The sequence below is a fragment of the Cheilinus undulatus genome, linkage group 10 (genome assembly GCF_018320785.1).
Source record: "Cheilinus undulatus linkage group 10, ASM1832078v1, whole genome shotgun sequence".
Classification (NCBI taxonomy): domain Eukaryota; kingdom Metazoa; phylum Chordata; class Actinopteri; order Labriformes; family Labridae; genus Cheilinus; species Cheilinus undulatus.
The window spans coordinates 37,893,516-37,908,338 of NC_054874.1; the positions used below are offsets into that span (position 1 = coordinate 37,893,516).

The 14,823-nt window shown below is 39.4% G+C and overlaps 3 protein-coding genes across 5 annotated transcripts in view; all 3 read right to left on the bottom strand.

Annotated features, from left to right (window-relative positions):
* The window catches only part of klhl3 (kelch-like family member 3), a 38,556-nt gene extending 35,596 nt beyond the window's left edge, over positions 1–2,960 (bottom strand). The window contains exons 1-2 of the mRNA XM_041798295.1: positions 2,666–2,960; positions 2,234–2,340 (exon numbers count right to left, since the gene is read on the bottom strand). The gene's annotated coding sequence lies outside the window, so the exon portion shown is untranslated. The remainder of the gene's footprint in view (positions 1–2,233; positions 2,341–2,665) is intronic.
* Positions 2,961–3,114: 154 nt separating this feature from the next.
* Positions 3,115–4,818, bottom strand: LOC121516868 (heterogeneous nuclear ribonucleoprotein A0-like). Its single transcript, XM_041798298.1, has one exon. It carries the CDS (start codon positions 4,724–4,726, stop codon positions 3,839–3,841), a length of 888 nt encoding a protein of 295 aa, XP_041654232.1. The 5' UTR covers positions 4,727–4,818; the 3' UTR covers positions 3,115–3,838.
* A 999-nt stretch (positions 4,819–5,817) lies between these two features.
* Positions 5,818–14,823, bottom strand: part of maea (macrophage erythroblast attacher, E3 ubiquitin ligase) — a 130,664-nt gene continuing 121,658 nt past the window's right edge. For all 3 annotated transcript variants that reach the window (XM_041797968.1, XM_041797970.1, XM_041797967.1), the window contains exons 3-9: positions 14,427–14,630; positions 14,068–14,190; positions 13,774–13,850; positions 12,048–12,156; positions 10,870–11,003; positions 7,984–8,179; positions 5,818–7,855 (exon numbers count right to left, since the gene is read on the bottom strand). In XM_041797968.1, coding sequence (XP_041653902.1) covers positions 7,760–7,855; positions 7,984–8,179; positions 10,870–11,003; positions 12,048–12,156; positions 13,774–13,850; positions 14,068–14,190; positions 14,427–14,630 — 939 coding nt within the window. In that variant the 3' untranslated portion in view covers positions 5,818–7,759. The remainder of the gene's footprint in view (positions 7,856–7,983; positions 8,180–10,869; positions 11,004–12,047; positions 12,157–13,773; positions 13,851–14,067; positions 14,191–14,426; positions 14,631–14,823) is intronic.

The window sequence follows — 14,823 nt, forward strand, 5'->3', positions numbered from 1 at the left end:
ATACCGCATAATTTTGACTTTTTATTGAATAACATAATAAAAGATTCATGATCTTTTCACAATGTGGTAGAATAAACATATAGAATAAAAGAAGTGGAGCTTTTACTGAAATGAAGTGTCTACGTATAATTTATTCGTATCTTTAAAAGGAACAAACTGGTCACAAAGGTCTCGAACGACCATAGGCACGGGCGAGGAATGAACACTTTAAAACTATTTAGTTTTGTCCCACTATAATATAAACTTTGTCTTATGGGTAACTTTGATCCATGGCCCTTCATTTGTTTTTGGTCGTTATGTGGCTTTCAGTTCTTACAGCATACCTTTATCACTGATGGTTTGTTATCTTATATCTTTGCTTATCAAGGACATGGTTATATATATATGTATTTTTTTCAGTGTAGCCAATATCATTTCTAACTTTACTTCCTACTCCAAGCAGAAAAGTCACACTCGTCTCAAACAATCGAGAGCAAAACTATGTTAAATGAAATTACATTTTACCAACAAAATCCTCCTAAATTATTACCTTTCTCCATTAAGCAATGGCTCATTTCTGTGGGTGATTTCAGGTGACTCCCTCCTCTCCCTACCTCAAAGCTACATGTAAAAACACGTCCATCAAACTGTGATATAGTTTGAAGAAACACACTATTTTGTAATTGCACCGCCTTTCTCTGAACTGCAAATCTTTACTGCATAAGGCCAGTTGAAGAAACATACTTTAAGATGCCCAGTCGGAAATCTATATCGCCTTCCAGTCAACTGCATGTTTATCCCAACTTTAGTGGACTGAACTTTTGAGTCCAATCACATCAATAGATAGCATTTCAGCTGTGTGATAAAACATCCAGGTAAGGCCATCTGACCTAAAAGACTGCTTATTTCAAGGACCATGCAGTCACACCACTAGGCCTTTCAGAAACAGACCCAGCATCGGTTTCACTCTAATCATAAGGTGTCAGATTGGTGACCTTAAGGACAGCTGGTATACTGGGTAAAGGGGGGGACAGGGGTAAAACGCACCGGCTCATAACTTCATTGAAGACAGCCTTTATTTTACATTCATTGTTTAATATGTTGAAGACCATGCATAAAACCTCTGACACATGCTCCTGTTTTAATTAACATAAAGACATTACCACCTCCCAGCCAAGTATTTCACATGAGTGGCACCACATATTTAAAGCACTCAACTGTATGCTCAGGTTTCTTATTCCATAGGGGTATTATTGACCCAGTGTCAACTATCATTCCATTTATGCTGTCCTCACCATTTACTCTATCAGGTTCATCCAGGGAATACAAACATTTGTACCGACAATGCAAAAAAAAAAGCATAACAAGGCTCTTTGGATATAAAAATATATAATTTATTGAAAATTTATAAAAACAGCGAACATAACAGGGTGTCCTTTCTTTGAGGTCAACCGTTATTCCCTAGAGATAGTAAGAGAAAAAGTTTAAGTTTAACACCCAACACTACACAAGCATAAATTAAACAGAACATCCTGACTGTTTCCTGTTTGTTTCAAAAGGAGGAACCACCTTTGCTAGTCCTCAGATTATGAGAGGGCGGTTTCTAGTATGTCTTTCAGTTCAAGTACTCAAAGCCATAAGCTAGCAGTTAATACACAATACATAAGGAAATGCTCATTTTCAACTACAATTTTGTAGGGGTGTTGAAAATTTTTAAAAGGTACATTAAATTTTGATAGAGAAAACCCTTCTAAAAGCGTATTCTCAAAACAGGACAAAACCCCATTGCAAGCATCATTAGACTCCCAACAGTGCTACTAAATATTGTATATTGCCAAATGACACTGTAAACTATAATGCCAAATATAATCAAACATTTTATTTGGAATCCAGAGTGCACAAAGTGCATCTCTGCTCCGAGGCATCAGCCATTTAGTACTTTATAATATAGAGGGTTATGCTAGGATAAAGGACCAGTTATATAACATCTAGAGACACGAGGACACATACTCTGGTACTCAAACAATAAAAATGTTACCTGTGGGAATTGACCCCTTCTAAGACTCACAATAAAGCTTAAAAACAAAATCAACTGTTCTCCACTATTGAGGGGTAAGAATATTCACTTTAATAGAAGCCAGAGTGTTGGCATAATTACTGTGAACTTCAGATATAGTGTAATCAAAATTCCCCCAAAGAATTATTTATTTAAACCATATTTGGACTTATCTAAGCCATGTCAAACTGGCTTCACCTGAGGAAGAGAAGACACCACCAATCTCCAGTAACCCCCGTCGGCGTGGAGACACACACCCTTTCATTGTCAGGGTGATGTCCTCGTGCCCAGGTTACCATAGCAACCTGGAGGAGATGGGAGAAAAAGAGAATGAGAGACTGGACAAACAATGGCCATGGGCTGAGACAATTTACTTGATCCAGTAATTTCATTTAAATGTGGAACAAAATTTGGGTTCCCCATCCACCCACATAATTAAAGTCCGAATTCAATAACCACCCCAATTGGTTTTTAGTTTAATATTAGCTATATAAAGACGCATTGAGCTATGATTAAGGTGTCAGTTAAGTAGTAAGATAAGATTAAATAATGGCACATTTGTGTACCATCGTAATAGGTAAACCATACATAGTTGACCAACACAGAGTGAAGACAGGTTGATTTACATACCTAGTTTGCTGGATGTGGATATCCTAAAGAGATATTTCAGACTCCTATCACAATCGACCCCAGGTAATCAACAGGGTCCTGATGTAGCCTACAAACAAACTGCTACGGCTATTTTGGCTGGGATAGCCTACAGGAATACGAGTAAGAACACCTAAATATAGGAATAATCAAAGGTAAATAACAGAGCCCTTAGTCCACAAAGATATGTAGTTATAAATGTAAAATAAAGATGTAAAGTAGTCAGCAATAATAATTTACAACATGGTCAAACCCTACAAAGCCTACATGCATTGGCTGTGGGTAGACTACAACCATTCATTTCACCCACCTGAAAGTAAGGGAATAAACTGTAAGAAAGATGCCTTGTAACTAAAGATCAAGATGATGCCACTTATAAGACCTGTGGATAAACTTGAGGAAGCCTGGTTAAATAAGTAAAATAACTAAGCTAAGTGGTATAACGTTTTATTTAAAATGAACATACATAAGCATACCAAAGTGTTTTAACAGTAGGTTTTGTTCTCCAGACATTTAAGTGTACAATATACATTGGATATTGCTACAGGGAATGAAAAATGAACAATATTTAGGTCGAAACTAGAACTAGGTGAATCTGAAACAGTTTGGGTAAACAAGGAAACTTGATCCTGCAGTGTCACGTTCCCGCCTTGCTTAACGAGCCCAGGTAAAATAATATACAAATTTGAGTAATCAGTATGACAGCTAATGAAAACCACAAAACATGCTCCTCATACATTGAAATCACACTTAGTTCAGAAAACAAACCAATTAAAAACACAAGTATTACTCCTACTCATCAACAAAACAATCCTACATCAAGATGTGAACGCAAATAAAAAATATCCAACTCTAAACGACAACTACATAATAAAGAATCGTTTGTTTTATTCTTCATCTTATCGTGTCCTAGTTGAACGGCAGCAACAGCTGCTCGTTATTATCGGGCTTTCTGGGAAGTGACCTTCCTACCTGTTTGGGTTTTCAGGTCTTCATTATGAGCAGAGGGGTTCTCTGTGTTCGTATCTCTGCCGTAGCTGGATTCCACGGCAGACACCCAGTTACTGAATTTGAGTTTTGACGTCCAAATCCTGGCTGGAGGTAACCTATGGCAGGGGATGGGGGCTGGTGTGGTTTTCCATCGTGCAGTGTCATTTAGTAGCCGCCGCCGCCGCCGTAGCCTCCCCTCGGGTAGCCACCTCCACTGCCGCCTCTGGCGTAGGGAGCAGCCCTCTGCTGGCCGCCGAACTGCCCTTTCATCGGGCCATAACCAGAAGCCTGCTGGCCATAGCCGCCGCCGAAGTCGTTGTAGCCGTTTCCACCGCCATACCCGGACTGGTCTCCGTAGCCACCCCCGTAAGGTCCGCCATAACCGCCATAGTTACCGTAGCCCCCGCCATTTCCGTAGTTGTAGTTTCCGCCGTAGTCTCTGCCGAAGCCATTTTGACCCCCCCTCATGGCCCCTCTCCCTCTTCCCCTTGGTGGCATTCCGCCTCGGTTGGCGGCCTGCATCTCCTGCTTGGTCAAAGCTTTCTTCACCTCAACTTTGTGTCCATTAACTGTGTGAAATTTCACAACGACCGCTTTGTCAGCGGCATCGTGATCATTGAAGTAGACAAAGCCGAATCCCCTCTTCTTTCCGGTCTCCTTCTCTGAGATGACTTCGGCCTTTTCGATCTGGCCATACTGACAGAAGTAATCAGACAAATGGCACTCTTCGATGTCGTCTTTCAAACCACCGACGAAGATCTTCTTCACCTTTGCGAGGGCCTCTGGTTTGTTAGCATCTTCCCTCGCCACGGCCCGCTTTACCTCGACGTCGCGGCCGTCTACGGTATGCGGCCTAGACGCCATGGCTGTGTCGGCCTCCTCCGGCGTGGAGTAAGTCACAAAGCCGAAACAGCGGGACCGCTGCAGCTGCTTGTTCACCACGACGACGCAGTCGGTAAGCGTACCGTACTGCTCGAAGTGCTTTCGCAGGGCTTCATCGTCGGTGTCCACGTTGAGTCCACCAACGAAGAGTTTGCAAAGCTGGTCGCTCATGTTTAGCAGATGGTGAGAGGATTATTGCTCAACCTAACTAGCAGCGAACAAAGCCCAAGATGGCGGAGACGAGGAACGCAGTAGCTTTTATAGTCAACGCACTGTGACGCACAGCTCTTCCGGTCCGGACCTCCCTTTTTGCCACAGGAGACACGCGGTATGCTGCGTTCAAAACGAACAGTTAAACCCTTAAATTCCGGTAAAAAGAACAACTTTAGAAGAAAATCCCATCTTTTTTAAAACTACCACAAAAAGGGTATTATTATCATACGACCTGACCCAAATGTATCGACAAGTGTTTGCATCAGTCGACGTGCCACCAAATAATAGCATGGCATGAATTGTAAGGAAAGGGCGACAACGAAGTTGTTCGGCAAGATCGAGGAATGATGCAACTGCCCCAGTGCTCATGTGAGCTCTCAAAGTAGAATAAAAGACATAAAGGTTATATTTTTAAATGTACCATAGCAGCCTGGTTGGCGACGAAGGGGCTGGGTATAAAAATGGTTAATACTCGTCTACGTCCACATACTTTAATAAAGGTAGACTTTCATTGTATGTCTTTAAAGTTAAAGCAAGAAACGCAAAAACACTGCCAATCGTGTGTGTATATACACACACACATACAGTGCTTAACAAAATTATTAGACCACCTGACATATTTGTCTCAAATACCATCCAGCATCTGAAGTGCTTAATGCGGACTCCTTCATTTTCAGTGAGCTCTCCACGTTTTTCCATTTTGAACAGGAATGAGGGATTTCAAACTGAATTCACCCAAATTTGAGCTGGCTCACTGGGCTTCTCTGAGAAGTCAGAAATGAATCAGGCATAACATTCAACCACTAAAACTCATTTTATTCTGTTCAGGAATGCAAGTAACAACTATAATTTGACATATTAATCAAGAAATATGAATGTGCTTTACTATTTTTTAGTTTTTTTTGTAAATCAGTAAATTTTAAAATTCATGGATAACAATAATAATTATATTTTAGCATTAAAAATATAGAGCTTCTATATGTTGGTGTATTAACCATTGCAGAAACATAAAAAATGATTTTGGTAATTACCAATTCTGTTAATTTAGGGTAGCTGTGGCATAAACCGTACTTTGGTTAGGGTGGTCTAATAAATTTGTTTAACACTGTACATGCACCCTATATACGAATTGCTGATCACCTGAGACAAGCTGTAGTTTCAGGTGAAAGACAGAACACTTGGTTGTATTCCCATGTCAACAGAACCACAGTGTATTGTTAACCGTATGATACCTCCAACAGCTTATTGTAATGCTGATTTCAGAGACCACAGAGCAAACTAGACATTGCAAATAAAGAAACACTGAAATCAAAGTTAACTGAAATCTTTATAAGACATATTTTTGCTCATGAAACATTCCCTTTATCTATTCTACCAACAAGAACACACAGGACAGTCTGTGTCTTTACACATACAGTTCCAACTTACTGATGGACACAAATGAGGCAACTTTTGGTTTGTCAATTAACAAAATGATGGATGGTATTGGGGTTAACTGTTTACAATTAAGAAGTTATTTGTGCGTTAGCTTTCATTGAAGTCAACTTTCAAGAGTCAAGTTTATTCTTTTTCCCACGTTCCCAGTCCATTCATCATCCAAAGTGAGTTTCCAGTCAGAGGATGAGTGGTGTTTTCTGTAAAGGTGTGCAAGAAAAGGCAGCATGTCTTTTCAGAACACTGACCCTGCCTCTTAATGCATTTTTCATATGAAGGCTGACATGTGAATGAAGAAAACAAATGTTTCTAGCAGTCTGTATAATTCTCTGTTATGCAAACCCTTTGGAGTATCTGCTGCAAGGAGCATTACCCGAGTATATGAACAATATCAGCACAGTCCTGCATTATCTACCTATTTGTTGGAAAAGTGGATGATGTACATTGAGTGAATCACAAAGGCTCACTGAAATGTGAGGTTTCAAACAGAAAATGGTTGAAGAGAACTAAAAACGGTAAACCTCACACACAAAAAAAGGAAGACAATCAGTTTAATAATAAAAAAATATCAAATATGGTATTCTTGTTTGAATATTGCCCTTAATGTCATTATGGTAATATTTAAACCATAATGAATGTAACCACATAAGGGAAACTAACAGCTTCCTCAAAAAAAGTTATACTGAACGACCTGTTAGCTTGAGGATACTAGGGACTAAATCAGATTTACAACACCCAAGAAAATACTCAGTTTACACTCCAATCTTTCTTAAGATTAATCTTCGTCGTCTTTTTCAGGACCCCTGAATTTACACGAGGATGATTAATTCCTAACTAATATTTACACTTGAAGGGAGCCTACTGGGACCAAACCAGGCTCCAGTTTCACAGCCAACGAGCGTTGAAATGCAAAAGGGAGGCAGTTAAAAAGACACATTTAACACATCTCCCCCAAAACATGGTCAAAAGACAAGGAATGCCTACAGCATGCATCACAGAGTAAGATGCTACTTTAAGACCAAGAGGTCAGCCATGTTTGTATGAAAAAGGGCCAAATATTACATGTTAATCTGGTTAATGAAGCAAGTTAACTGCCTGCCACGTTATTGAAGTAAAATACAAAAAAGAACACTTGTGTAAGGAAAAGCTCAAAGTAACCTCAACAAGTTTTATTTGTAATAAAATCAAATCTCTACCTAGCATCGTTTTCAGTCCCTCAGCCCTCTCCTGGAGTGGGGACAGTAAGATAATCATTTTGATAGTCTATGTGCTTGAATGGAACAACTTCTTTTGTTATCTATCCACATCTAAAACAGTCTGAACGGAGAGTAGTCCAGTTTCTGTGAGATAAATAGGAGAGGCGAGAGTGAATAACCGTCGTTGATCATGTATTCAGAGGAGGGGAGGGGGTTGTGTGAAATGCTGGGTGTGTCAGCAGGGGGCAGAAGGGCACTGGATCACAGCTCCACAGGTGGCTCTCTGAGTCGGCCTGGTCTCAGATGATGAATAACAGGCTGTACTCAATCATGTAAATGCTCAGACAGGTTGTCTGAGTGATCACATGATGTAGACCTTCTCAGCCTGAGAGAAGTTGAAGACTTCTTTGGTTCTGGGACACACCACTTTGTCATCTTGGCGGATGGACAGAAGAGACTGCAAGGGAAAATTGACAGTATAAAATGTATTTGAAAGAAAAAAAATCCAGCCTTTAACTTTTTTGAGGGTAGATCAGGTCACAGTCCCGATATTCTTAGCTGAATTAAAGCTGGTTATGTACTCACATTGTATCCATAAACATATCCATTAGGAAGCATCATCGGCGGGTTGTTTTCATTCATGACTTCCCCGGAGATCTTACAGACTAGTCTGGAGTTAGCACAGTGGGCCATAGGTAGTGGCTGGGCCAACTTGTTGAGGGATTTACTGCAGACTGGACAGTCTGGGTTCTTCGAGGTACCATCCTCCTTGTAGCACTGACTGGAACAGGCATGTAGGTTAAGGAACAAAATATGTCTGCATCAGGTTACATTTTCACAGGACTGTAGAAGAGGAGAAATGCAGTTTTGAGTGATCTACCCTGCATTTGACAGATGAAATGCTGTGATGTCTTATTTGCACTGCATGGTGCAACGCAACTCCACTGAGAGCATTCTAAGTAGTTTCCATTAGCAAAAGTTGTGGAGAAAGGAAGGCAATATAGCACGTGAATTTTCTGCAACAACATCAGGGTTGGGTATAATTTTGGTTTTTTCTAATACCGGTGCCTGAATCAATACTTTTAGGGGGGGAAAAAATGCTAATAATCAATGGCAATAAAAATACTTTTGTTAATTGCAGAGGCATTTGCAATTGTAAAATCCACTTTAAACAAATTCATACAATTAAAAAACATATCCAACTTCGATAATTTGTTCTTCTCACCAACGACTCCACCCTCTTCACTAAATTTTTGAATGACTTAGTAAGAGTATTTTAAATGTGTTAGTCCTACTAGAATTTGTAAATGTCACTTGACAATTGAATTACTTATTTGTTAATACTACTTTTTTCTATTTATTTTATTTTTTAAGTAAATTTAAATCATAAAGTTAAATATTATTAAAATACATGATGATCTGTTGTTTGTGTGCACACAAACTTCATTTCCCAACTGCACAAATCAGGGCTCGGGCCCAACAATCAAAAAGTCTAGATTCAGCCCTGTTCTGAAACTAATGAACGCACATTACGTGGGTCAGGTTAACAAACAACTGCAGGGCAGAGAGGTCTATAATGGGATACAGCAACAACAGAAGGAAAGGGACTAAACTTTGACCCAGGTAAAAGTCAGACAACTTTTTAATTGTTCTTCAACAATCTGATCCACCGAGATGCTGCTGCTTCATGCATCTCTGTCTGCATTCATACCGATCAAAACATTTCATACTGAGACTGACAAATACCACAAACAAACTTAGAAAGAACAAGAGGTAGCGCTTCAGGTTCCTGCATCGTCTGATCATTTATATTTGCTAATAGAGCCAAGAGTGCTCTCCATTTAAGGCCATCGCTCATGGATGACTTCTCCCTCCCTCCCTCCCTCCCGCTATGAACATAAACAAATAATTATCCATCCTAATCATCAAAAAAAAGAGGGATTTCTCTTAAACAGAGCCCAAATGTTTGCCACAACAAATACTATTGCTGCACTACAAGAGCGGTATGCTCCAATGCGCTCACCTGGCTCAATTAAAGCACAGAACAGGGTGCATGAAAAAGCCGCCTCGGTACCATAGGCTTAAATAATTCAGAAAAATATTTTTAAAGATGCCAATTGGGCACAGTATACGAAAAATAAACAGTAATAACTTCTGGAATCAAAGACTCACCCAATGTTCATCCACTAAAAACATGCGTCAGGGACAACTCGTGAAGTAAATAACATGCAGGCAGAGCAGAGACATTATTCCACAAGACGTTCCAGCTCTGGTGAACTAAAACAAGTGTAGGACTACATGAATCACTTAGTCCAAAACACTGTACCTTTCATCTAGACTAGTGGGGCTGCATTACAGGGGTGTGGTACCGAAAGCTGGCACCAAAATCTGTCTTTTGATTCGGTTAGGTAGGTACCAGACGTGCTGGCACCAGTACCATGTTGGTGGTGCCGTTTCTTTAAATCCCTCTTTCATTGAAGGGTTGTATCAGCAGTTAAAATTAGATCAGGAGTGGTACCAGGCACCAGGAACAAGTTGAAACAAGCGATAAAGTGCAGCAGGAATGAAGCATAACAATGGCCACAAACACTGATTTTCGGGAACATTCTCTTCAGGTGGCCTTTACCACCAGTGTCTTTTATATACATTAAAAAAATTAGCTCAAAATAACTCCCTTTTTGATACACTTATGCCCAATTCAGACCAAAGATTCTTGATGCAACAAGACCATTTTAGAAGACAGTAAGGGTCAGTTGCAGCAGTGCGAACGGGCTGCAAACCTGGAATCAAGCCTCACTCAGTTAATCAAGCCATTCAGTTTGTCAAACTGACGACAGCTGGTATTTGGATGTTGGAAGCTGATAAAAATTAAATCAGGAAATCTAATTTTGATAGTCTTTAAATGGCAAAAAATATCTAATTACAGTAGAATATTTGGTTGGATGCTGTGATGTGGATGTGTGGATCATGCCGCAAATTTTTTTGTCCACAGAAAAAAAAAATCTGATACTTTATCATAACAAGAATGAACTAGCAGAGCTTTTTGGGATTTCCATGTGCATTGCCTTGCGACTTTGAGGACGACAAGAGGGGAATTGGTAATGAATTACACTCATGCACCCCCATACAGCCTAATGTTATATATGATCATGACAATAAAAATACAAATAAAGAGAATTTGTGATACTTTCCTTTTAGTAGATTTATGAAACAGTAGCTCTAAAAATAAATCAATACACTGAGTGACTGTGAGACTCCTTGCAACAGCAACAACACACGGTCCCCCTCATTTGCAGTGGTGTGATTGGTTAGGCTTTCAGAATGTTGCACAGCTGCTGGGCTTGAGCAGTAGTGAGTTTAAACTTGCCTTGTCATAAATCTTTGTCATGAACTGGACTTTAGAATATGTGGCTGATGGGACAAATTCAAAACACAAGAAGTATCTGTTATTATGAAATTATGGTAGGATACGGTGTCTTAATAGCAGACAGGCCAGCTTGTAGGGTGATAGTGAACACAGAGTTGTTTCCCAGCTGGTGCAGTCTGTAGTTGTCATATCTGAACTGCTGGATCAGCATCTTCCAACGGGCTGGATCCAAAAGATCCTAAAGGCAAGGAAATAAAATAAAAAAAGAGAGATAAAAGTCAATTCAAAACAAAAACAAAGCCACTATAATTATTAACTATATACAGTTGATGCAAACCTACTTTTTTCCGCTACACAAGTAATTGCCCCCCTCCCTTTAATTTGGATCACACTTGAATCCCTAGAGCTGAAACATACTGTGTCCAGGCATAGTCACACTAGACATGGCAAACCAACGGTAGCCAATTCAACCCCACCATCAGGATAATACATGATTTTTCAGTAAAATATGATGAGAGGAAACCAGAGCTTCATGTTCATTTCATTTATGCAAGCTGTGATTAACAGCTCTCTGCATCCCCAACAAAGATGTGTCTGGGCAGTCAGCCTTTATAATGGAGAAACTTTACAAACTACTTTTAAAAAAATTTCTTTATTAAATTACAGCTATATCACTGATTTTTATCATTAGTGGCAAATGGAAGTTGAGGTCAGTTTTGAGTGTCTGTTACCAAATATGAACTGATGACTGATAACATTTTTATCTCAGCAGATTTTTAAATAAAAATCAAATTACAAAAAAATCTTTTCAGAGCAGCTAGTTTAAAAAGGAACTCAGTCCTCCCCAATTTTCTTTTTTAGAAAAGGCAAGACAATGGGGCCCTCTGGTGGCCAATCTTATGTATTGACTATTAACTGCTTGAATTAAAAGATGCAGATGCTACGTCCCTCAGTAATCTTGTATGATAAAAAAAAATATGTAGTATCTGTCAGGAAAAAATAGTGATATGTTATGTTAATGACGAATACACAGTCCATGCAGTCACAATATTCATCTCATTAGCACAGAATCCAACATGCCATATTGTGAGGTGATAAGTTAGGGGATCTCTGAGCTCTGTAATCAAAGATATCATCCTTATTTGTCAAGTTTTTCAATAATTCACAGCCTAAATGGTAATACCCAGGTGATTCTATAATATTAGCACTTAAATGTGCATGTTAAATGGCTTTCATCAAGTTAAACCCCATCCATCCATTATGGAAACACTTTGAGTCTTACCTTGTAAGGGGAGATATGTGTGTCTGATGGGAAGGCCAGCATGCCCATCACCTGCCGAACCTCATCCAACTGCCCTCCTTCTGCTTGGCTGAAGTGCTTCCTCGCATGTCTGTTGTACACATTTAAAAAAAGAAAAAATAAAGAAAAAAAATTGTCTGTTTTTACTGTATTTATATTTAAAGGGTATATGTTTAGTTGGTATGGGAGAATTTAGGTGAAACAGTGATTATGTGATGCACTTTTATGCAAGTGTGTTGTTCTCAGTGTTGTAGTACTTGAATCCAGGACTTGGATCTGAGTCCGACTCGAGTCCTCGACTTGAACTCAAGCTTTAACTGCGTCAGGATTGAGAATGAAGAGGAGGACCCGAACCTTTTTTCTTAAGACTATTTTATTCCATAAATTTGTTGTTTTTGTGTGAGAAAACCCCTCATAACTGATCGGTGTTAATGCAGCGCCCGGCACGTGCGTTTTACGTGTGTCTAACCTGCTGACTGTTAAAACAACCAGAGGAGAGAAAGCAGGAGGAGTGGCGAGCCTGGGCGTGTGAAGCAGCGGGACTGAGAGAGGAGCTGAAAGGTTGATAGGTAGCTTAAACCTGTGGCTCTTCTCTGTATTCCTGCGGTAATCTTTTTAAAAAATTAAACTAAAATGCCTCCAGCCTACCTTTGAATCGCTGAAAATCTCCATCAGCTGCTGAATAGCTTTGACTCATCATATTGGTTTCTGCTGCTGTACAGTAATCCTCCTCATCTTGGACAGAGTGACATGAACTCTTCAACTTTGTAGTGAGTCCCATTAGTTAAAAATATCAATCCAATGTCCAACAATGGCGAGATAATGCTGGTTAGTGAGCTAAACAAGGTGGCATGTGGTAACATTATGATGTGTTTAAAGACAGCTTAAACTTTAGAGCATTAAAAGGGGGACAAAGTTAAGATCTTTTAATGATGTGTTCAAATGTCACTCAGAGTAAACTGGAATTCTAATTTTTAGAGAGAAATCTAAACAAAACCAGTCATTTTAAAGGAGGGATAGTTAGTATAAGATACATGTAAAGCATGAGTTCAGTTAAAAATGTCAAATTTTTCCACCCTAAACACACAAATAATCCTGTTAATATAACTAATATTATTGATAAAGAGTGTGACCATTAAGGAGTATTAATAATTTTATTATTATCAGTAAAAATAAATGACCCCCATCCTGGACTGCAAGTTTTTGAGTTTTCATCGACTTAAACTAGACTAAAACTATGAAAGGTGATCAGGACTAAAATGTCTAAAGACTAAAACTACAAAGGTCTGCCAAAACTAACACCGTCTCTAAGGCTACTCAACCACTGGGTTGTGGATGTTTGGTTTTGTTTGTGCGCAACTGCTGTAAACTGCTCCTCTAGTCCTTTGAAATAAAAAGTTAAAGAAATTCAGACATTAATAAAACACATTGACATAACCCACCTGGAAAGCTGGGATGGCTTAAAAGTAATAAATAGTTTATTTAATTTAACTTGGCTCTTGGTTTTAGGTACTGGGGACTCGTCTAGGACTCGAACATGGATAATAGAGACTTGACTTGGACTCGGACTCAGGTAAAGGGGACTCGATTGTGATTTTTCTTTGGTGACTCAGACTTGACTCAGGCTTAAACAATAGGGACTCAGGACTCGACTCGGACTCAAGGTTTGGTGACTCGACAACAGCACTGGTTGTTCCATATTCAGTACCTGACTGCATCCATGCGTTTGTTCTGTCTGATGAGCTCAATGAACTCCTGGATTCTCAGACTGAACTCAAGGCAACTCTTCAACAGAAAGAAACAAGAATGCCAGTAAGTGACAAAGTTATGGAAAATCTGCAAAGTTTCTTTTTGCCCTATCTATGACTCATCAGAGCAGCCAGAAAAACTGATCCATTCAAAACTTCTCCTGGAGTACTGGTAGATTTTGAGCTGGCACAAAACCTTCTTTATCATCAAATTGATTTGTGTGGGAAAAATTCTTGTCATGTAAATTTAATACCTTCATCTTGCGAAGACGGGATTTATTGTCATGGCACCAAGCTAGACAAGTGGCTGTCTCCTGCCTCTCCAGAGACTCCTCCACCTCCTTAGCTGTGAGGAACATCTCAATGTTCACCAGATCCTAACAGAGGAAAGTCAGTATTATTATTATTAAAATTAAGTACTAACAGAAAAACAGTTTGTAACAAATGATTCAGCACCCAGGACGACAAAAGTCATACAATAAAACCTAAGCTGAACTAGCAGTGTGTGTGTTTTGGTTGTATCCAAATGTTTTCTGAAGAATAAAATTTGAGTTATAAAAAAGACTCCTAAGTCTTTCAATTGGCTTTGAGACACTTTACAACGAGCCATTACCTCTATACCACTCTGTCTGGCCAGTTTAACGGCTGTGTTGTAGTAGCCGCAGCGCAGCAGATGCTCGACCATCATGCGATCCATCCTTTTTTTCTTCCACAGGTTGACCGAGGCTGGCTGATCGCTGCTGTGCTCTTTCAAGTGCTCAATGCGACGCTTACACAGCTTGGCACTTTCATCTTCGGCCTGGATGGACTCGGCAGCCTTTAGGTCAAACACATGATGATGATCAAATTCTTAACAAGAAGCTTTTAAGCATTATATTAAATCTGAATTACAAAAAGTTCAAATTGAGAGCCATCACTAACCACACTTGTTGTTAATTCACTGATTCACAAACCCGAAATTAGACAAAAATCCACTCAACTCACAATACAATATCTATTGTGATACTGGG